The 22,410-nt window shown below is 38.1% G+C and overlaps 1 protein-coding gene across 3 annotated transcripts in view; it reads left to right on the top strand.

Annotated features, from left to right (window-relative positions):
* CFAP54 (cilia and flagella associated protein 54) overlaps positions 1-22,410 on the top strand; it is a 303,509-nt gene that overhangs the window by 239,087 nt on the left and 42,012 nt on the right. For all 3 annotated transcript variants that reach the window (XM_020287907.2, XM_076007090.1, XM_012775331.3), the window contains 2 exons: positions 11,696-11,802; positions 16,054-16,234. In XM_020287907.2, coding sequence (XP_020143496.2) covers positions 11,696-11,802; positions 16,054-16,234 — 288 coding nt within the window. The remainder of the gene's footprint in view (positions 1-11,695; positions 11,803-16,053; positions 16,235-22,410) is intronic.

Here is a 22,410-nt window from a genome sequence, read left to right as displayed (position 1 = left end):
AAACTATATAAAGCTTTTCTAGTTATCTTTTGTTGTCCTTTTCTAGATTATGTTGTTTTGTGGTAATACAAATGCTCTATATGATTGGTATTTGTTGAAACTTGATTTTTTTTTCTCCAGGAAAGGGTTAATTGTTTAAATAATTTATTGCTCTTAAAAAGAATGTGTACTCTTGGATTGTTGAGGCAGTGCTTGTAATATATGTCTAGTAGGTCAATTTGGCTAATCTTGTTCAAATAATCTACATTCTTGCTTATTTTTCTACTTTGGTCTACCTTTTTTTAAAGTCAATTACTAAGAGAAGTATGTTTAAATCTCTCACTGTGATTGTCATTTTTAGTTTTTTCTTGGTTCTTTCAAATTCTGTTCTACATAATTTGAGGCTGTGATCTTAGGTGAAATTATATGGATAACTGCAATTTTTTTGTTGAATTGAACATTTTATCATTTTGATAATAGTGCTTTTTTGTAATCATGCTTTTTTTTTACATGACCTTTTTATAATAATATTTTCCCATAAAGTCTGCTTTGTTTGATGGTAATATAGAAAAATGATTTCTTTTGCTTATTATTTTCTCAATGAATATTTTTCTAGCTTTTTGCTTTTAACCTTTCTGTGTACTTGTGTTTTAATGGTGTTTCTTATAAAAGGCATGTACTTGGACATTTTAAAATACTGTCTGACAATATTATCTTCTGACTGGATAATTTAATCCATCAGTGTAAATACGGATATATTTGGTTTTAAATCTACCACGTTATTTTGTGTGTTTACTTCTCTTGGCTTTTATTTTCCTCTTCTTTAATACCTTCTTTTGTTTTCATTTACCTTTCCTGAGTTTTGAGATTATGCACTCTTTTTCTGTGCTTTTAGTGGTATCCTCAGGACAACATACACACTTACCTTATTAAAGTCTACATCTAATGACTATTTTTGTGCCCCTAATGACTTATGTCATATTACTGTATGTTTTCTTTTATACAAGGGATATTTTCCTTTAGAATTTCCTACATTTTTACCAATTGCTTTGTTTTTTACTCCATCTTGCATTTTAGACATTACTTCCAGGATCAATTCTTTCGGTTAAAGTACATGTTTTAGAATTTCCTTTGGTGAAGATCTTTTGGAGGCAAACACTCTCAACTTTATTTGCCTGATAAATGTCATTGTTTTACATTTATTTGTGAAATACATTTTCATGGGATAGAGAATTCAAGATGGAAAATTATGTTATTTCAGCACATTCAAGATGTCATCTACTCACTTCCACTCTTGCTATTGAGGGTCAAGCTGTCACTGCTTTGAAAGTATTCTGACTTCTTCCACTAGCTGCTTTTGAGATTTTTCTCTTGGTCTTTGTACAATTTTACTCAGAATGATTTTTTTAAATTTATTTTCCTTATATTAGTATATTGCTTAAAAACACAGACTCTGTAACCAAACTGCCTATATTTGAATCTCAGCTCTGCCACTTAATAGTTTTGTGATCATGAATAGATTAATTTTTCGGTATCATGGTTACTCTCATCTGTAATTAGAGATAACTGTGTAAACTCCTAACCTTAATAAATAGTAGTTGTCATTATTATGTAAAATTAGTTTGAAATTATTATGCTATTTTTAAAGCTTAATAACTTCAAGTATACATGTAATATACTTGGTAAATATTTGAAAACACCTTTTAACCCTTTGCACTCGCTTGCTTTTTTCTCATTATCCACTCGACATTATCCACACTTGACATCCGAGTGCAAAGTGTTAAAGTTTAGCAACAATATCTCCTCTTAGATATTTTGGCTTCTAACATTCTGCAGAAAATAGAGTAAACTGTGCCTAACCTGCAAAATTAAAGTGCGTACCTAATAAGAGAAAAAAAACCTTAGTTTGCCTCTAAATATAGTTTATAAATTTATATCATACATGTAACTTATTTTAATGTTTCTTATCTTTATCTTTATATCCATATCTTTATCTTTATTCATATCTATGTCCATATGTATGGATAGACATTTACAATAGGGCTAATTGAGGGGCAGAAGGAAGGAGGGGGACAAGTATTTAGGAGAAGTTCAGTATCAATCCCTGACCTATTGAAGACTGAACAGTAATTCAGATTTTAGGATAGACTTGAAAATGAGTCAAGCTTTTAAAAATGGAACAGTTGGTCAATATAGTCTTTCACAGAGGAAGCTTCCACTATAGAATTCCTTTGATTGCTGTTTTCTCTAAGAACAGCCTCAGGCTTTTTGCCATAAAACATTTGCTATATAGTTTTGCCCTGTTCAGCATTTTTATTTGCATTTCATCTCCTGCATTGGTCTGTTCTTGCACTTCCCAGCTCTTGAGTGCTGTCCCCTCCAGCTTGCCTCTGGTAGCTTCTGCAACTCCTTGACTGGTGTGTGACCTGTGTCAAATCATGAAACCTCCTGGGCCTGTCTCTCTTTGTTCTCCAGCACCACTTCCCACATTGGCCCCTGCATTCTGCTACTTTAGGCTGGAAACCTGCTACTAATTCTTGGTCAATTATAATTCTCTTCCTATTCAGACAAAAAGAGAAACTTTAACATATCACTCTCCAGATACATTTAATGCTATTTCGTACATTTTTAAAGTACTCTCCTTCCTACCCTTTGCCAGTCAAATCCTTCCCAGATATTCCATCTACATTTTAAAATAATGAATCTGTAATCTATTTAAGGGGAATTAAGTTCAGTAGTTTTCAAGTTCCAAGAATACTAATGGGTCAGGGAGTCAATTTTTTAAAAAGAAATGAAACATACAAAAAATCAGAATGCATAGCACATAGTAAGTGAAATATTGTTTTCTGAAACTTTTGTTTCCCAATATATGTTGTTGAAAACAAAATCTCTTAGGTTGATGTTTAGGATATGTCAGTATTGGTTTACTAGCTAGCAAGGAACTAATAAAAAATATCTATTCAGAGAGAGTTGGGAAATGGGAGGATTATTCAGTTAGGAAACACAATATTTACCTAAGCAGCTAGTTTTAAAAAATGAGGAAGAAATTATAAAGTTAATTTCACAAGGTCACGTAAACATCACATCCATATCAGTTATTACAAAGGCAGTCTGGGACAGGATGATCTGAGATGTCCGTGTGCTGCTGTTGGAAAAAGAAAACAAAACATCTAAGAAGCAAATGCTAAGACTACATCTGTGGCTGAGAGTTAGAATAACAAGGTTTTTTCCATCAATAGTTGTGTCTGACAATTAACATGGAAGCATGAACAGGTGTCAGACAGAGGTTAGAAGCAGAGCACCAACTAAAAAATTCTGATTTAAGCAGGTTGCTTGAACAACTTTCTCAAGCCCCAAGAAAAGATGCATAACACACAGTCTTCCCATTTCTTAATCTGGGGACATTTTCTCCTCTTTTACAGTAATTATGTATGTTTTGGGTCATGATAGAAGATGTAGTTGTGGCCATAAAACTCAGTAAAAATAAAAAACGACTAGGAAACACTGACTTAGATTAATTAAATCTTCCCAGATTCAGAGTCTATCCTTTTGGATGATAATGCTGAAATGTGTTTGATAATTTAAATATTTGTATATTTGAGGATTTGTCTACTCATCGTGTTAGGACTTCAATGTACAGTCTAGTGTTGAATAATTGGCTGACAATCATGAAACCTGCAAGATAATAACAACAGCGGAAACTTATGTAGAGCTTACTATGTTCCAGGCACTTTACTTACATTAATTTCACAACAACTCTATGAGATACGTGCTTTCATTATTGGCCCCATTTTTATAGAAGGGGAAACTGAGGCACAAGATGAGAAATACTCGTAGGCAAGAGGTCAGGACTGAAGCAGTCTGACTCCAGAGTCTGTACTTCTCAGCATGTTGCTGTATTGAATCCTCAGATGATGGTCCTGGCTACAGGTGCTTCTAGCTTCCTGGGCAGGATGGTAATGAAAATTAATATTTGGCTGAGAGCTTTGAAGTTTCCAGGGACAAAAAAGATCATTATGACAATGCAAGTTAACATCACTCGATCCACCCACTTGGCCCATTTCAGTTTATTCATTGCACTGGAGCAGAAATGCCAGTAGGAACTAGGAATGCTGGTGGCAGCAGAGCTGAAATCCCAGCATTAGGGATTTTGATGTGAAATTGTTTATATAATTCAGAGGGCTAAAGATCTTTAGACCATGATACTTTGGAGTCAAGTTCATAACTTGGAAAAGGTTAACTTCTTAATTATAGGAGGTAGAAATTATTCTATCCTAGTTGATAAAATTGTCTTTAGTAGGCTATAGTAGAACCACATTACAAGCTATTCATTGGAACCTTGTTACAAAGTAAGTGGCTTTTGAACTATTTCAAAATCTTGTAGGGACAAACACTAAAGAGGCTGCTGGGAGAGTATCATTTTAATGAATCTTCCAGACATTGGCTTTAAAAATAGCTGTGAAGAATGGCTGCATTAAGGCAGAGAGATACACTACTACAGCTGAGCCCTAAAAAGACGTAACCACAGACTATGGCCTAATGTTTGATGGCCAAAATTTGTCTCGAGATTACATCTTAGGACTTTTAGCTTTATCCTGCCTCATCTTCCTGTTCTTTTTAGTATCCAGGGTTCCCAGTAGGTTGCTCTGGGTCACAAGCCAGCCCATCTGAGGATCATAATGAAATCTGAATTTTGTTTATAACTTGATAAGGCTCAAGGAATACAACTCAGAGTGAGCAGGGACCATAAAGAATTGGTGTCTGGTCCTTCCTTTTGGCATCTGAGATATAACTTGGAGGGAATCAACACTTCTACGAAGGCTGTTGTGTTGAATGCAGCTGGCATTCAGAGGCCACAGAAGACTCAGGCAGGCAGTGATGGTCAAGTGCAGTAAGTCTGATCAAGCAAAGCACTTGAAATGTAAGACTCCATCTGGCAAGTGAAAATACAAACTTGGATAGAAATGAAATAGTTCCTGGAGATATGTTTATTCAATGCAGGAATCCAGCCAGGATAGGAAGAGGAGATGTGGACCCAGTGCTCTTTCTCTGGAGAACTCTATGCCCCGAAGAAGAGCTAGACTCCATTTCAGGCTCCCAAATAAGCAGGCTGTGCATTCAAGACAAGCTCAGTCATAGCAGGATAGTGAAGGAAGAGTTAGGGTTCATGGGAAAACTATCAGGTCATGATAAAAGCAGAAGCCCAATGTTACCAATTTAGATTTTGGAAGGGCTGTAACTTGGCCATCTTGAAGATGCCTGGGCCTTCCCTCTGAGGTGCTCTGGATTCTGAGTCTGGTTGACCAAATGAGTAGCTAGAGCATATGGGGCCCAAAATTACATCCAGCTTCTGGGAGCTGGGGAAGACAAAGGCTGTGTAAATGAAATAGAACTGACATCTGATGGTCCCTGGACCTTGCTACTCAAAGCATGGCTGAGAACCAGTTGCACTGGCATCCCCTGGAAGCTCATTAGAAATGTAGACTCTCAGGTCCCAACCCAGACCCACTGAATCAGAGTAGGCATCTTGGTAATACAACATCTCCCAAGTAGTGTATATACAGTCAAGTCTGAGAAGCACTGGTCTAGGCTATTGCTACCAATGCACCTTGCAGCTGTAAGAGTTATTCTCCCATTGCTGTCTGATATAGGAGGCTCCGCTAGAAACCTCCTCTAGTTCTCTTGGTACCACTCATGTCAAACTGCAGAACTGAAAAGAAACTAAGAGAACATCCACTCAATGCTTACATTTTGTAGATGAGGAAGCAAAGTCCCATGTGGGTGAAGTGACTTGACCAATGCCACATCTCATTAGTGACAAAAATAGGAATGAGAACCTGACTCTTCTGATTCATAATATCGGTTTCTTTGCAGCACACATATAACTTAGATGTTTACTAATTAATAAAACATTTATTGAGTGCATACTATATGCTAGGCATTTTGTTAGATGATTAAGATATTAAAGATCAGGAAGCCAAGAATCAATTCCATTTTTCAGATTACAGGCTCTTCTTTCACCTATTCCTGGGCTATAAGGGATTCTACATGTAAGACAAAATTTAAATACAGTAGTCCTCAGTGTTTGTTGAGAATGTATCACTTCTTTGCCATTGAAAAACAAGTCTTTGCAGAAGTGAGTCAGGGAGCATTGAAAATTCCATCATGAATGTATTGACTCCTCCAGAATCCAACACTGAGTGTGCAGGGTGATATAGGGAGAAACTTGTCCCTAAAGAGTGAGAACAAGTTGGGAATGGAAGTAAGAACTGGTGGATTCGATAAGGACTGGCTGGGAGATGGGAAGTCAGATCTGCTTGGGATTAGCAGCAGGTCTAAGAGAATATGAAGAATGAGGTATGAACATGGGAGAGGAGCCAGCAGTGATTGTGGGCCAAAAACAACCACCGTGATGCTCTAAGGACTGCTCTGAGCACTTTACATTGACTCAATGAATCAATCCATGGAATGGGGGTTAACACATCTCCATTTTACAAATGAGGAAGCAGGCGTGTGAACATTGAAGTGGCTTGCCCAAGATCACACAGCTAGCGAGTAGAGGAGGCAAACCCAGGCGCTCTGGATCCAGAGCCCACACTCACTACTACACAAGTGAGTTTAGCTTTTTGTTCAAGTCTATTCTGATCTCACACTGTTATTCTTTGAATTCACTTGTCTATGCCATGCTCAGTTATAAAAGCTTTAACCTTGTAATGCAAATTAATTGACAAGGACCAGTTTGAAAGGAGGCGGAAGTTATTTTCATTATGGGGGTTAAACATGAAGCATGCTATCTATTTAAATTTTTCCACTGACATACTTTAGGGAACTTCATTAGCCCCTAACAGATGTAATGAAAAGTTCAGAGATATGAATTGACACATACCAGGTTCTGTGAGCATGACTTAAAAAATACAAGACGCCACTCCCATTGTCAGGAATTTTATATTCCACCCTGGAAGTCAAGGTTAACAAACACAAAACAAGAGCAAACACCTTAAGGCAGTGTGTGGTCTTGGCCTAATTTCTCTAGGACCCAATCTATTTTCCTTTAAAAATATATAATTTGAAAAATCAAATTTTGAAAGATTTTTAATGAGTGAAAAAAACAGTCCTCTGCCTCGCCACCTTCATCCTTAAATCCCCTTCCTTGGATGAAGCTACTTTCAACCCTTTCAGCCATTTTTGTTTTTTTCTGGTATTTTTTCCCATGTGTCTACTCTCACATGACAATTTCCTGAGTGATGAACCTCACACATTACTATGGAAGATGACGACTAACGTCAACCTCTTTCCCCCGCTCACACACTCTTCCCCTCTGCACTTTCTCCTAATCTAGTTCTATCACAGTTCTTGCTTAAACTGCAGTCGGTGTTTGTGTTGTGACAATGTAAATATTACTCATGGCTGAGCCAAATATTGGGTATTTTTTCTTTTCTTTCTGCTTTCTTATTTCCTGAAGAAAAAAGTTGCCTTATATTTGTTTGGCTTAGTTTTCTGTGTATTTCAGAATCTCTAATTTTTCCCAAACTTTCCAAGAATTATACAGTCCTTCCCATGTGGTCAAATTCATTGACTTATCTCTCAGTCCCATTGTTGTATCTTCTTCAGAGCCGTGCTCCACATTGGCTGATTGCTCTCATAGCTCAGCTGTCATCTGAAGAGTCCCATTTGCCATCCTCTTGAGAGTTCCTTCATCTCTCTCTGAGTTGGGTTCTCTGGGTCTCATGTTTCTGTCTTGATTTACTCTCTTATGAGTAAAGATAAACACATCTTCGAGCTTCCTGAGAAAGGGTATATTAAAAGTTCTGATTTTTCAAAAGATTCACCAGTCTTCACAAAGTATATTCATGAAAGACTCTAGTAAAGGATGAGGCATGGCAGGATAAAGAAAGCAGAGGGAATCATTAGGGAGACCTGAGAGATCCAGAAGCAGCTTCCAGGATCCTTTATCAGGTGCACAGGATACAGTTCATCTATGAATTATGAACCACCAAAATATGACATGACATGGTCTCAAGCTGCTGTCTTATATCTGAGGAGGAGTCTTTTATATCTCTCTGTTCATGTAGTCAGAACTACATGTGGCACCAGACTCATTAATAGAAGTAAAGATAACAGTAGAATCCAGATGCCAATTATCAATATACACGTTTTCTATGAAAAATGCAGGCAAGATGTTACAGGCTGCTCCCTGGTGTGTTTCAGACCCTAGGATAGGACTCCATTAATCACTAGTTAATACATTTTATTCAGATTTGGCCAAGGGCCAATACCATGGCTATATTCCTCTGAGATGGTAACAGGTTTGCAACAGACTGACATAACCCCGGGGGTAAAAAGACCTTGGATACCTGATACAAGGTCTTTACTTTAATGCTCAATTCATTGTTTTCTAGGCATAAAATTCTAGGCTGAAAATTATTTTTCCTCAAATTAGAAAGGAATTATTCCTTTGTCTCTGGCTATCCTGCATTGCTGTTGAGAAGTCTGTTCCCATGCTGATGCTTGGTTCTTTATTTGTGACTCTGGATGCTTTGGGAATCTTCCCTTTGTCCCCTTGTTGCTGAAAGCTTGGCCACTTGCCACAAGGCCAAATCAGAAGAACTAGGAGTGGTTTGAAGAGGAAGGAAAGAGAGAGTTTACTTTGCAAAGGAGGAAATGTGGTAGACCTCGTCTCAAAATCCCAAATTTCCCAAACATGGCAGACATACAGAGCTTTTAAAGGGAGGGTTTTCAGCTTCAGGCAATTACTGTGGTTCACTATTCTAAATGTCCCATCTCTGCCAAAGACAAAGCCACCTGGGAATTTTAACAAAAGACTTAACCTGCCTCAGGGATGCAGGCCAGAATGCAGTTCCCAAAAAGAGTGGGGGAAGTTTTCCAGGCTTTTCCTCTGTTACATATTCCCCACTCTCAATATTTCCCTTCCATATCTGTGGGAGGAGGAGCGACTACTCTGTTATACCCTGTGTACTGAAATTCCATGATGTGCCTTGGTATGGGGTCTTCATCCATTGTTCTGGACACTTAGACTAGCCCTTTCAAAATGAAAAGTAATATTCTTCAGTTCACGAGATTTTAAAAATAATTTCCTCCCTCTGATTATCTTGGTGCCTTCTGTATTTCTATTAATCAGATATTGAACCTATTGGGTTAAGTATTTACTTTTCTTGTTTTCTTTCCTATTATCTAAGCTTTTAAATTTAGGTTATACTTTTGGAGACATGGATTTGACTTTATATTTCAAGTATTTTATTTATTATTTCATTGTTGTGATCATATTTTTAATTTTTAAGAGATCTTTCTTTTCTAATTGTTCCATTTTAATAGCACTGTGTTCTTGTTTCACAGATGCAATACTGTCTTTCTTCTCTCTCAGAATATTAATTATGGTTTCATTAAGGTTTTCTTCTGTTCTGTCTTGTATCTGATTCTCCAAGTTCTATTCTTCTGTTATGTTTAGTTTTTGCCTTTCCTTTCCCGTCTAGTGACTCTTAGCTGTCTGTTCATGTTGGGAGTGAGGCACTGCAAAGCATATTGGCTTAGACTTATTGATATCTAGGCCTCATTGTAAGGTGATTGTAGAAGGAGACAGGAGTTTCATTGGAGGATGCTGAAATGTCAGAATGTGTTGGTCTTTTCTCTTTGGTCAGTTTCTCTAATGAGGATTCTCTTAGATTCCTGCCTGTTTTCCTATATTCTGGGAGAGGGTTATTATGGGGTAGGAGAATGTTTCTTGTTCAGAATACAGACTTTCACTTAATTCCAATATTTTCAATACACCTCAGCCCTGTACCTAATGGCCTTCAGCATAGATCCTCTCTGATTTAACATCGGCAGAGAGTAAAATGGATGAAGTTCGGCAGGGAGAGAGGAGGGAAGGGGGCGGGGGGCTCCTGGCTGTATGTGGGCTCATAGAAGGGATGAGAGGAAGGTTGTCTAGCACTCTTGTTTTTAGTCCCACCCACTCCTGCTAAAGTACTTGAGCCTCTAGTCCCCGAGCCATTTCAGGGGTCTCAGACATACTTGTTGGCAACTCCTTCCATACGCATAGCCCTTCCCCTCTGCTGAGTCAGCTGTGCTCCTCCAAGTGCTTTCTGTCCTTCAAAGTGTTGCAAACCTCTCCTGTCTGCTTCACTTCCTCTCTTGTTCTTTCTGTCCTTGTGGATTTATGCCTTTCTAAAAAAACAAAATCCCTTTTACTCTTATTTTAGTTTACTTTGTGAGGAAGCAGAGATAAATGCATGTAGCTGTAGGGGTGAAGAGAGTTTTTTCCTCCCGGTCTGAAGATTTGGGTGTTAAGCCTGCCAAAATAATACTGATGACAGGCACATTAACAGGTGGAAAAGCATACAGATTTATTAATGTGCATAAACACAGGAAAATCACAGGAAAATAATTACTCAGTTACCCAATGGGATTCAGAAATTTATACCCCTTTCTTCATAGGAGAGAGGGAAGTGGAGGTATAGGCAGTTTCAAGGAGTAGTAAATGATTTTTAGGGGAACCGAATAGACCCAAAGGATAATAGTTTGTAAATGATTCTGTTTGAAAACGGGATGGGACCAAGAACAGACAATAGCTTGTGGACATGGGAAGGTGAGAGGTGGGGCAGCCCTTTGAATAACTGTTGTTTTATCACACATTTAAAGTCTCCCAGGCAATCTCTCTGAGCTGCTCTCAAAAGAATAGATGGAAAGTCTATCTGGGCAAAGTGACTAGTTTTAGTCTTTTCTCTTCTATGGTAATCTTTCCTGGTTGTTTGATGAGATTTCTATTGTCTTGAATGGCGATTTCAAGATAATTGCACTTCTTTTGGAAGAAGTTTTGTCCATCAGAGAAGGGAACTTACTGAGAGAACCCCTACCTGTGCTGTGGGAGTGACTGGACAGGAGAAGGTTAGAAAGTCCTTGGTTCTGAGGCATCTTCTGAAGCCTTCTGATTTCCTTTCATTGAAAAGTGCTCAGCATGCCAAAGAGCCATACTTTGGGGTGCTGTTCTCTGAGCCCCTACATTCCTAGTTAGTCAGTTTTGACCAGCAGCTCTAGGCCTTACCTTTCTCATATCTAAACTGAGGGGATTAGACTAGATTATCTTTAAGGTTCGATGAATCTCAAATTCCATAAATTGATGACTATATAGGTGTTATATCATATGGGACTGATGTTAATTTCCTGTTTGGAATTATTAGAATCCAAACAGGGAAATTACTAGAGCATGAATCATCAAGAGAAGTTTTATCATAGAGGTGGGGGCTAGAAGGTTGTGTTAAGTGGAGAAAGGAAGAAGGGAATGGCATAAGTGAATTCACAGAAGTAGCCATGCCCCTTGATGGAAAAGGTACACATTGAGAAGTAACAAGAAAAGAAGTTGGATAGTCCCCAGGTATATGGTTAGTGTTTAGTGTTTGCTGTAGATGGTCTTCAAAGACTGAAATTTAAACCTAATTGCAGTATAAAAAGTCACTCTTCAAAAATGATATAATATTGTCACCAGATAGTATTTATTTTCATCTTCTAACCTTTGCACAATTCTTGTGCACATCATTTCTTTTTAAAGTGAATTGGAAAAAAAAAAACCTTTAATATTTCTCTTCTAAGGAAAAACTTTAAAGTGCAATGATATGATTTTGAGAACTAATATATCTTTTGAGGCAAACTGTAATTTTGATGTCACATTTTATATTTAAAATGTCTTTAATTTTTCTTATAGGTTTTATTGCTGTATGCATATAATATAAAGCCTGTGAAGGTGGTAGATGTTAGACTTTCCAGTTACCACAATATATCTGTTGGTTCCTTATGGTTTCCACTGAACAGGCAAGTAAAAGTGGATTATCCACAACTCTCTGTCTTTGCCACTATTTCTCATAAGAACAGCCTGTTTGGGGAAGGTACAAGGTAAAGCACAAGAGGCCTTTTATAAGGCATCTTTGGAAGAAACTTCCTTTTGTTTCGAGCAGTGATCCCCAACCTTTTTGGCATCGGGGACTGGTTTCATGGAAGACAATTTTTCTATGGACCAAGAGATGGGAGCAGGTGGTGGGTATGGTGTGATAGAAAGTGGCTGTAAATATAGATGAAGCTTCACCTGCTTACCTGCCGCTCACCTCCTGCTGTGCAGCCCAGTTCCTAACAGGCCACAGACTGGTACCAGTCTATGGCCCAGGGGCTGGGGACCACAGGTTTAGAGAAATATTACATTGCAGTGGTTAAAAGCATGAACTCTGAATCCAGCCTGCTGTGGTTCAAATACCAATTTGTCCCCCTTACTACCTTTGTAAACTTGGGTAGTTTATTTAACCTCTCTGTGCTTCAGTTTCCTGATTTGTAAGATGGGAATAATATTTAGGTTATTAAGTATGAAATGTCCGATTTCCTTAAGTACTAAGTTTGACAATTGATGTCTCTGGCATTTCATTTTGACACTTCTTGTTTTATTTTTACCGTGAAGGCACATTCTCAGTCTTTCAAACATATATTTTGGCTTGTGATTTTTTTAGAGTAATTTTGTAAAATCATAGATAAGTCAAAAATTCCTGTTATTTTCTAATATGAATTCCATCGTGGAATCAATGCAGCACAGACAGCTTGGAATAGCATCGAAGTGTTTGGGAAGGATGTGACTAATGAACACACAATATGTTGATGGTTTGAGAGGTTCCATTCTGGTGATTTTAATCTTGAAGATGAGCCATGTGGGTGACCTGGGACCAAGGTGGATAATGCTGAGCTGAGCTGAAAGCTGTAGTGGAAGCGAGTCCATCTCAACCTATGCATAAATCAGCAGCAAGGTTTGACGTTACTATTCCATCAATATTGGACCACTTGAAACAAATGGGCAAGGTAAAGAAGCTGGGTAGATGGATACTGCATGAATTAAACAAGCATCAGAAGAGAAATCATCTAAAAGCTTGCCTTTCTTTGCTGTCACAACATAAAGGCAGTATTGTTACTTGTGATGAAAAATGAATTCTTTTTGATAATTGCAAATATTCGACACAATGATTGGATAAGGTGAAATGCCAAAACACAGTCCAAAACCGAATAGTCATCAGAAAAAGCTAATGGTATCTGTTTGGTGGTCCAGCGCTGATATCCATTATAGCTTCATGAAACCTGGTCAGTCGATTACAGCAGATGTCTACTACATTCAACTGGACAAAATGATGAGGATGCTTACAATTAAGCAGCTGAGATTGGTCCATAGAGATAGGCTAATCCTCTTGCAAGACAATGTTCAACCATGTATCACATGAACAACACTGTTCAAACTACAGAAGCTAGACTTGGAAACTCTCTGTCATCCATTGTATTCACCAGACCTTGCATCAACTGACTTGCACTTCTTCCAGGCTTTGGACCACTTCTTGCAAAGAAAAATATTCAATTCTCAACAAGCTGTGGAAAATGCCTTTTGTGATTTCATCACCACTGGCTCTCCGGGCTTCTTTGTTGCTGGCATAAACAAGCTACTGTTAAGATGGCAAAACTGTGTCCATAGTTTCGTTTCATACTTTGATTAACTGTACTGCTTTTTATTTGAGATATTATAAACTATACTTTGGATTCAAAGTCAGACAGTTAAAATTTAATGATCCAATACTAATAATAGTACCTAGGCTGGTTGAAGGAACGTTCATGACACTTCATAGAGATTTCAGAGGGTACAAAGATGTTGTCTGTACCATGTTTTGCTGTGGTTAAAAAATACTGAAATGTGGTTCTGTACAGGGTTCCAAAATTAAGCCCAAACTCCACCACCTTCCATGCTCCTTTCCTTCTGTACCAAGTCCTATTTTATTTTGCTCCAAAGTCAAAAATCTCTGCTTTGGCCAGGTTGTTTTCCTCTCTTTCCATCACACAGGGCATATCTCTAGCTTTTTGCTCATGCTTTGTTTTTCTCTTTTCCTATTTCACTTTACCAAATTCCTCATTTGTTTGTATTTTCATTGCTTAGTTAGTTATTTTTTGATTTCATTGTTCATTGCCTATCTGACCTTAGCCTCTATTTCCTCCATTGTAAGATGGAATTATAATACCTGCTCTGCCTACCTTTGGGGCTTATTGTTTGGATCAAGCCAGACAATGTATGAACATGCTTTGAATGATTGAAAACACTAACACCTATCAGTGTCTATCAGTGCCAGCTCTTTCCCCTGCTTAGTGAATGGAGAATTGGTGCTTCTCTGTCCTCCTTTCAAGAGTCTTGTTCGTGCTCCATGATTTTCACTTTGGATGACTTCTTGGCCTTGCTGTGAAAGAAAATAAAACATGGGCTGTTACAAGAGCTAGCATGCTTTCAATTACTCAGTCAATATCCATCCTCCCTTCCTTCCTTCCTTCCTTCCTCGCTTTGATTCCCTTCCTTTTCTCTTTTTAAGTGAAATAGCAGAAAACCTAGGTATATACCAGCGCAGCTTAGCACCATAGTCAGAAAATTATGCACTAACCTTGTAAATCCAGAAACATTGCAGTTTTTTTTTCTTCAGAACCACATGAAGAAAATGATTACAATTTCTACAGAGTAGAAAGTGAGTTCTCTACACTACAGTTCTGGATACTCATTAGCAATCTATAAGCCAAATGTCATAGAATAGTTTATCCTTCCTAGAATTCTAAGTATTATAAAGGAAAGATATACTATTTTTTTGGAAGAAAAATAAGAATTCTTTCTCTATATTAGAATGGAGAATGAAGTTTTAGAATACCATATTTCCTTTATGAGGACTCTTACAGCTAAGAATCTTACACAGTCATGCCCTTTCATCCTTTCAAAAGCCTTGTGATTTGGATGAAGTGGATTTTATTATTCCAGTCTTGTCATAGAAGAAAACCCAGGGTCAGAGAGGTTGAGTGACTGGTCTGAGGTCCCTTGGCCAGTGTGTGAAGGAGTCAGGCATGAATCTTTTGAGTCCAAACCCTGTGCAGTCTCAGGGCCTCAGGAAGCTTTTCCAGCATTATTGATGCTCCACTTTTTAATGGGTACATTTTCCAAATAAACTTTTAACAATAAATCTTTACATTTCAACTCTTGCATATTTTATAGAAAAGTTTCTAAAACACACTACATGCATTCAAATCATCTTACATAGAGTTAAAAGTGTTTTTTTACTTTTTATAGCTGAGAACCATCATTAGGATGATCACGTATCGTACCATGCTGCAGCTGAGGATGCTGTGGAGAATTGGAGAATTAACATTCTTGCATATGTTCCTGACACCAGTCTGCTTTTTGGATTATTTACTTCTTTTTCATAATAATTTTCCTCTTTCCTTGAATGGAGAAATGTATGGATGCATACACATGCCTGTACATGCTGCTATGCCTACAGAGTAGAGTCCCTGAGGGCCACAGGGGTGACCGTTGGGCTCCTTCTGCCTTTGAAGCCTTCCACCTTCTGTCCCCCTCCCCCACTGGTCCACCTCTTCCTTCAGAGCATCAGCCTGTGGCCCTTGAAGCTTTCTGTCTTTTGCATCATTGCTGCTGTGTCCTCTGCCTTCCTCCTTGACTTTTGCTTTTCCTTTTTTCTTGATTCTTCTCCCTCCCTCCCTGCCTCCCTTCCTTCCTCCCTCCTTCCATCTCCCAACAACCTCCCTAATACACTGAATTGCTGTGCGCTACTCCTTGATCAGCCTTTTAGAATCATTGCTAACCTGTCATGATTCTTACCTTCAAGTCAGCCAGAGCATCATAGCATGGCATTAAGATTTACATAGGAGTAAATCTTTTGTTATTGCCTAGAGTTTGTTTGCCCACGTAGATACTTATTTTCTTTATTTTCACCTTCAGCAGTATTTTGGATGTGTACCTTTTTTTCACTGCATCTTTGCCAATTTGTAATTATATGTTTGTCTAAGTGTATAATAGAACCATACAAATTGTGAAAGTTAAGATTGTATCTCTTTGCTCATGGGTCTTGGTTGAAGGAATGATTGAATGATGTTTGGCAGTGTCAGAAGTCTAATGGTTAACTAACTGAGGGCTTACTTTACATATCCTATAGATTCTGCAATAAATGCCTTTCTTAACTTTTTCAATAAAATACATGTATATCTGTTATTTTTTAGAGTTATTGCAATTCACGAGAAGCTATCTAATCTTGTGCAAATAGCTGAAATATTATTGCCAGCAGTTCCTGAAATTACTATGAATGAAGATGAAGTAGAAGAAGAAGAAGAAGAAGAAGAAGAAGCAGAAGAAGCAGCAGAAGAAGAAACAGAAGAGAAATCAGTAGACAAAGAAATGGAAGTAAGTTATTAAATATGGAAAATGGCATTGCTATTGGAGGATGGATATCATCATACACAATTGTTTAAATTGTTTTTTATTTCATCAAAGCAGAACTATATAACTAAACTTGAACTTTGTGGTTCTTCTGCCCTCTATATTCTCTACTCAGAGTACCAGACATGACCCAAATTTTTGGCACATATATAGTGTCCCCTCCAAAGCTCTTCTCAGAATACAGATTATAAGAATCTGACAGTGAATGAAAATAAACTCAATCCAGAGAAATCATTCAGCTATAACTGTGAATCCCAAGAAACAATTCTTTGTGACTTATATTAATATTACTTTTTCACTTAAGCTCTATTATTTAAACATTTTTATTACCCAAGTGATATGTGAAGAAAAACTAGAAAATATAGATAGTCATGTATTCTTTTCAGACTTTTTCTACACATATGTATTTTTCTAACCAAAGAAAGGGCTGTTTTCTGTAGAGTATGCTGTAAATCTGATCACACAGCTGAGTTTTTTATGATGTGTATTTTGGGGAAGAGGGTGGTTTTCCTTCCCCTAAACTCACCAATCAGGTAAGTGACTCCACTCTCATGGGGATAAATTAGTGATGAGTCCAAAAGAAGCTGGAAGTGTCTCTTCTTCTGTAGAAGAATAGTGGAAATTCCTTACCCTCTCTGGACACAAGAAGAGCAGGGAATACATGTTCTCTCCTAATTACCTGCTCTTCAAATTTTTATTTATACATTAATCCAATTTCTCGAGATATATATTCTGCATTTATTCTGGCTATTAAAAAATAGATCGAAAAGGCTTAAAGTAAAAAGGGGCAACCTCCTGCCCAATCTCTCCTTACTCCACATTCATGCCCTGCAGAGGCAGCCACCTTCAACTCTTTTCTTTTGTTATTTGCTTCCACATCTAGAAATAATATGCAGTATCAGTCATGAAAGGTGGGGTAACAACCAACCTCCAAATCCGAGAGGGTCAGCTGGGGGCCTACTCCATGTCGCCTGCTCCAGAAGCCAGCATCTAAGCTAGCGGCTCACCCATCACATGGAACAGTGGCAGTCACTGTGGCAGGAGGGGAAGAAGGGGGAAATCACACACTGGCCCATAAAACTTCCATCATATGCCTTCCACTAATGTTTTATTGGCCAAATAAGCTGTCTGCTGCGCCAACAGTTCTGCTCCCAGCTTGAAAAAAGGGAAGTCAGAAATGCTGATATGCTGATGAATAGTGCTAATGACAGCCATAAATCATTATTTTTTCTGGAGGTATTTTAGATAATATCTATTGATTTTCAGTTATGGTATAGAAGGATTTAGCTCACTTATACTTCTCTCTAACTTCTCCTTTTTCCTTCTCTTCTAAATATTATTATATCACAAAATTTAGTTAAATCAATATTCAGTGTTTACCTTACTATGACCCTGTAAATGATGTTCACAGCCAAATCAAGTAGTATACTATGTTTATGTTCCTTTTTTATATGTTTGGTTTTTCTTGACTTGTCTTTTATTCTGAACTTTTTCTCAGTCATTATAGCAGATCTTTCATATGTTCATCCATAGATTTTTACTCAAGTGTTCATACTTATCAAATAATGTCTCAATCTCATTTTGGTCCTGGAACCTTCTACTCTCCTGCTCCAGTTGAAGACTGGTTGTTCTTAATTCCTGCTGCATAGCTCTGCTCTGGACCCTTTCTGCACTGCTTTTCTGGTTGAATTCCCAGCTACTGGAGTCCCATGCCTGCTTTTCTTCTCTGAAAGCTTTTAAGATCTTCTTTTTATTTTTGGTCTAGTATATCTTTTTTTCTTAAATCATTTTCTGCTAGGTTAATATTTAATTGGTTATTCATAACAAAATATCTTTAATTCTTAAAGAATATTGTTGGTATGCTCTTATGTTTTCTCGTTTACCTCATCTATGCACTTTTATTATGTGAACATGTAAAAGTTAGCAAATTTTCTAATTTCAGAGTATATACTTGTTGGCATTTTTGGTCTGAGTTGACTAGTAGAGTGAATGAATGCGTTTTTCATTGTTATAACAGCAGCAAGCCCAACTGTGAGAGAATCTATCAGGAAAGTATAGTTAGCCTCTGCAAAATGCCACTTTCCAGCATTTATGTCTTCTGTGCCCTGTGCCTGGATTTATCATAGAGCAGATGTCTTCAAATTTTAGTCCCATATCTTTTTCAGTATCCTCAGATGTTACAACATGAATTATGATGCTTAATGATGTGCTGAGAGTGCTTATAATAAATCCCCCAATAGATCAGATTGCTCAAACTATCTCAAACACAGTAGATTTTATAGCTATAACTGTAGATATATATTTCTTTTATAAAGTGCATGGTTGTTCTTTCTTGTCTATTTTCAAGAAGAATTCAGCTCACTTTTCATTTTTATACTTCTTTTGTGCAATGCTTATGATCAATTTTTTAAGCACAGACCAGACTTACCAGATTGCTGCCTTTGAGCCATGGTCTAGAATATTCTTTGCAGAAATTGTCCCTAAATCCACTACTATATAGTTCATATATGGCAAACCATTATTTTCTCCTGAACTCGTCTGTCTTTTCAGCTTAGATTGTCTAAAGCAAGAGAGTGAGGGTCCACCAGAATAAGGATTCTAAGAGTATGCTCTGCCACTTAGCTCTACTACCAAGAGTCATTCTCTTACCCTTTCCTGGGGCTGATCTTTCTCTCATTTTTAAAATAAATGAACTGTTCACTGAAATACTGCTCTGAGATGTAGAAATGGGCTCTTTGGATGGAAAGAGAGTCACCGGAACTTCCTAGTGGGGGTATTGAATTCATCACAATGAGCCCAGCATCTGAGCCAAGAGGTTGACTGTGAATATAAACAAATCAGAAATAAATGGGGATGAGGGTGGATTAAACAGTGGTGATTGAAAGTAAGCAGAAGAGGGAATCTGGAGGACCCACCTTGCTTTAGGAAGGTTTGTGGCTTGCTTTCATGTCTTAGAATGTTATGTGTGTGTGTGTGGGGGGGGGGTCAACCCTCGAGTAGAACAAACTCCTTCCAATTTTGGTGTTTTTCTTTGTGTTTTTGAATTTGTTTTATTCAATTTAAAAAGTGTTTCTTCAGCTTTAGAGTGGGGCATTTTAGATATGTTCCAGCTCTGTTGGTTCCATATGTGAATGAACATATTATAGGAGAGCAATAGGAGAGGTCCCAGGCAGAAGGAACACTAATATTCATTTAGATGAATTGGCTAGAAAATGAGCTCACAGCATTTTCAAGTTGAGAAATGAAGTACAATATAAATTTTTTATTTTTTTTCCACAATAATAACCAGCACTTAAAAAAAAAAAAAAAAAAGCTGGATTCCAGGTTGTATCAGAAAAATCCCATTGACTAGATCTGCTAGTTTGTTGTCATGACAACCTTCACTTGGAGCTAATTAGAAGTTAACTAGGACAGTCAACGAGATCAATTCTGGTCTGGAATTGGACAGAATTTCATAACTTCTATAATATAATGTATTTATTTTTGTAACGGCATACATTGTTTGTGGGTTATTAAATGTAATGGTCTAAAAAATGTGTGCCTTTTGGTTGATATGGGAGGTAGTGAATCTTGTTCTCTTTCTCACTCCCTTCCTTTTTTCCCCCTCAAAATCCCTAGGGCCCAGAATAAGTCAAGAACTTCAGATATTAATTTAAGATGTACTGGAACGGTTATAGAACAGGTGTTCCAATCACTTTTGGCTTGAAAACCTTCTATGCCTTCTTCTACAGTGAACAACACTGGCTCAGAATGACTGAGATATTTTATTCTGTCATTCACAGTTAAGGGGAATGTTCAGAGCCTACCAGGTGCTTTAAAGCATATGATAGATGCAAACTCTCCTGATTTTAAGATGCAAACACCTTGTTGGGAATGAAAGTTTACCTATATGAAAAGCTTAAAATATGTTTGCCAAATCACCTAAGATTAGTTCAGCAAACATTTGTGGAATGCCTGGATTGTACAAGGCAATTAAAATTAGTATATAGTCAGCATATCCCAAATATCAAAGTACTATGAAAATATCAAGCAAAATACAATTAGAAATTAACATCAAATTCTTTCAAGAAACTATTATGTGCAAACATTTTTTAGGTGGGAGGTGGGGAACATAACCAATACAACCAGGTCCCTGTCATGGAGAAACTTAGTCATTGTAAGTGTGTGGCCATAGGTACCCAGGTGTCATCCATAATGAGCCAAGTCACTCCATAGCTCTGTCTTAGCAAAGTGTGGCAGTCAAAGAAACATCAATCTGATGGTCAAAAACATTGAAAATAATCCAGATCTTTATAGAGTCTCTCATAGGAACATCCCAGGGGAAATCCTTTCATAATACACAAAAAAATTTTTTTAAACTCTCTTTTCCCCAGCTATTCTATTCTCATATCTCCCTGGCATCCACAGCAGCTCTCCAACATCTGTCTCATTTGGCTCAGACTCCTACAACGATCCCTCCAGCTCAGTCTGCACAGACTGTTTTGTTTCTTCTTTCCTTCCCACACTGCCTCAGCTCTTTATTATGCAGTTCTACTTAAAGTATCTCTGACTTCTCCCAGTTTTTCTATTTCCCATTACCTGGATTCTGTACTGCACAGAAAGGTAAAGTTGCTGGAAGCCTTCCTTCTCAACAATGGGGCTGTTGACGCAAACTATTCCAATTTACTATTTTTAAAATCTCATTTACACATATTGCATGCGTGCGTGTGTTGAGAGAGAAAGTTGAGCTAGACTTTGTAATTGCTTAAATAGTTCAGAGAGCATTTTATAGCCCCTGTAGACAGAAATATAGGCTATTTTTCTTTGTACCCCCAAATATCCCAGGCCTTACTGTATTGTTTTGGTAATTAGCTGTTTATATGTCTCTTCCTTTCTCTTGACTGTGAATTCCTTTCTTGGGGGTCTTATTTATCTTTATATCTCTAATATCTGGCCCCATAACTGAAACATATTGCCTCTTTAATAGTTGTTTGTAAAACTTCTAGCTGGAGACCTATGGAGAAAAAACTTATTCCAGACTGAGGATATGGCGAGAGATGAGATAAGAAGTCATGGAACTGACTCTCCTGTTTGGGGAACAATCAGACATCTGTTGTGGCAGAAGCACAGGGTGACTGTAGCAGGAGGTGGCACTAAGGAGATCAGGGTGACTGTAGCAGGAGGTGGCACTAAGGAGATGGGTGGAATTAAGTGCTTCCTCCTCTCTGATCTCCCCACAGGGCGCTGTAAGTGTCTGTCTCTCCTACTGCTCTCACTGGACCAAGCGCTGCTTGAGGGTTCTGTCTGTGTCTTGTTCATCTCTTATTCCCACCCCATGGCATACAGGAGGCATTTGGTAGATGTTGAATGAATAAATGGCAAATGAACTTAGTTCTGTAGGCAAGGGCTGTGGGATAGTGGGGCTGGGTTATGGGGGAAGGTGGGGGTAGGCAGCACCTCACCTGGGAGGGTGTCTCATGATCCACCCTACAATTTGCCAAGACAAGCCTATGAAGGAGAGATGAAGGAATCAAGCGTCTGGAGGCTAGAAAACAATTTAGGATGTTTTCTCCGTATTATAGATGAAAGATGATGAGGATTTCGACTCCACCCAGGAACTGGTTTTAATATCTTGAAGGTACCCAGAGGGCCATCCCTCAGTGAACCAACGGAGGCCCCTTTTAAGGGAGAAGGCGCAAACTGAGCAAGGGTCACTCCTCGCTCTCCCCTGCCCCTCCCCAGTCCCAGCATCCAACCACTTCCTGACAGGAAGGATGAACTCCAAGCCTCTCCTCCCTGCATTTCTGCAGTAGCAAGGTCAGGTGAGGTACTCGCAGCCCGTTTCAGAACGCGAATATGTGGTTTACCTCAAATAATGCCAGAGTAATCGAATATTGTCGAGGCGAAATTTCTGTTTGATAGATGTTGAGACAAGGCAGTGGAAGGCATTTATCAGGTAACGTCGTGCCCTTCATCTGTTATGTGAAGTGATGAATGACATAGACAGTGTCATTTTGCTTGATAGCTCTAGATGAAATCATGACGGTAACCCATCATGGCTGTTATTGAAACCTTTAATATACAGAGAAAACATAATTTAATCAGTCCTAAGAACTGAACCAGAAATATAGACAAATAAAGGGAGTACAGGAGTGGACATG

Source organism: Microcebus murinus, chromosome 10 (assembly GCF_040939455.1).
Source record: "Microcebus murinus isolate Inina chromosome 10, M.murinus_Inina_mat1.0, whole genome shotgun sequence".
NCBI classification, from domain to species: domain Eukaryota; kingdom Metazoa; phylum Chordata; class Mammalia; order Primates; family Cheirogaleidae; genus Microcebus; species Microcebus murinus.
This window is presented reverse-complemented; position numbering and strand designations above follow the sequence as displayed.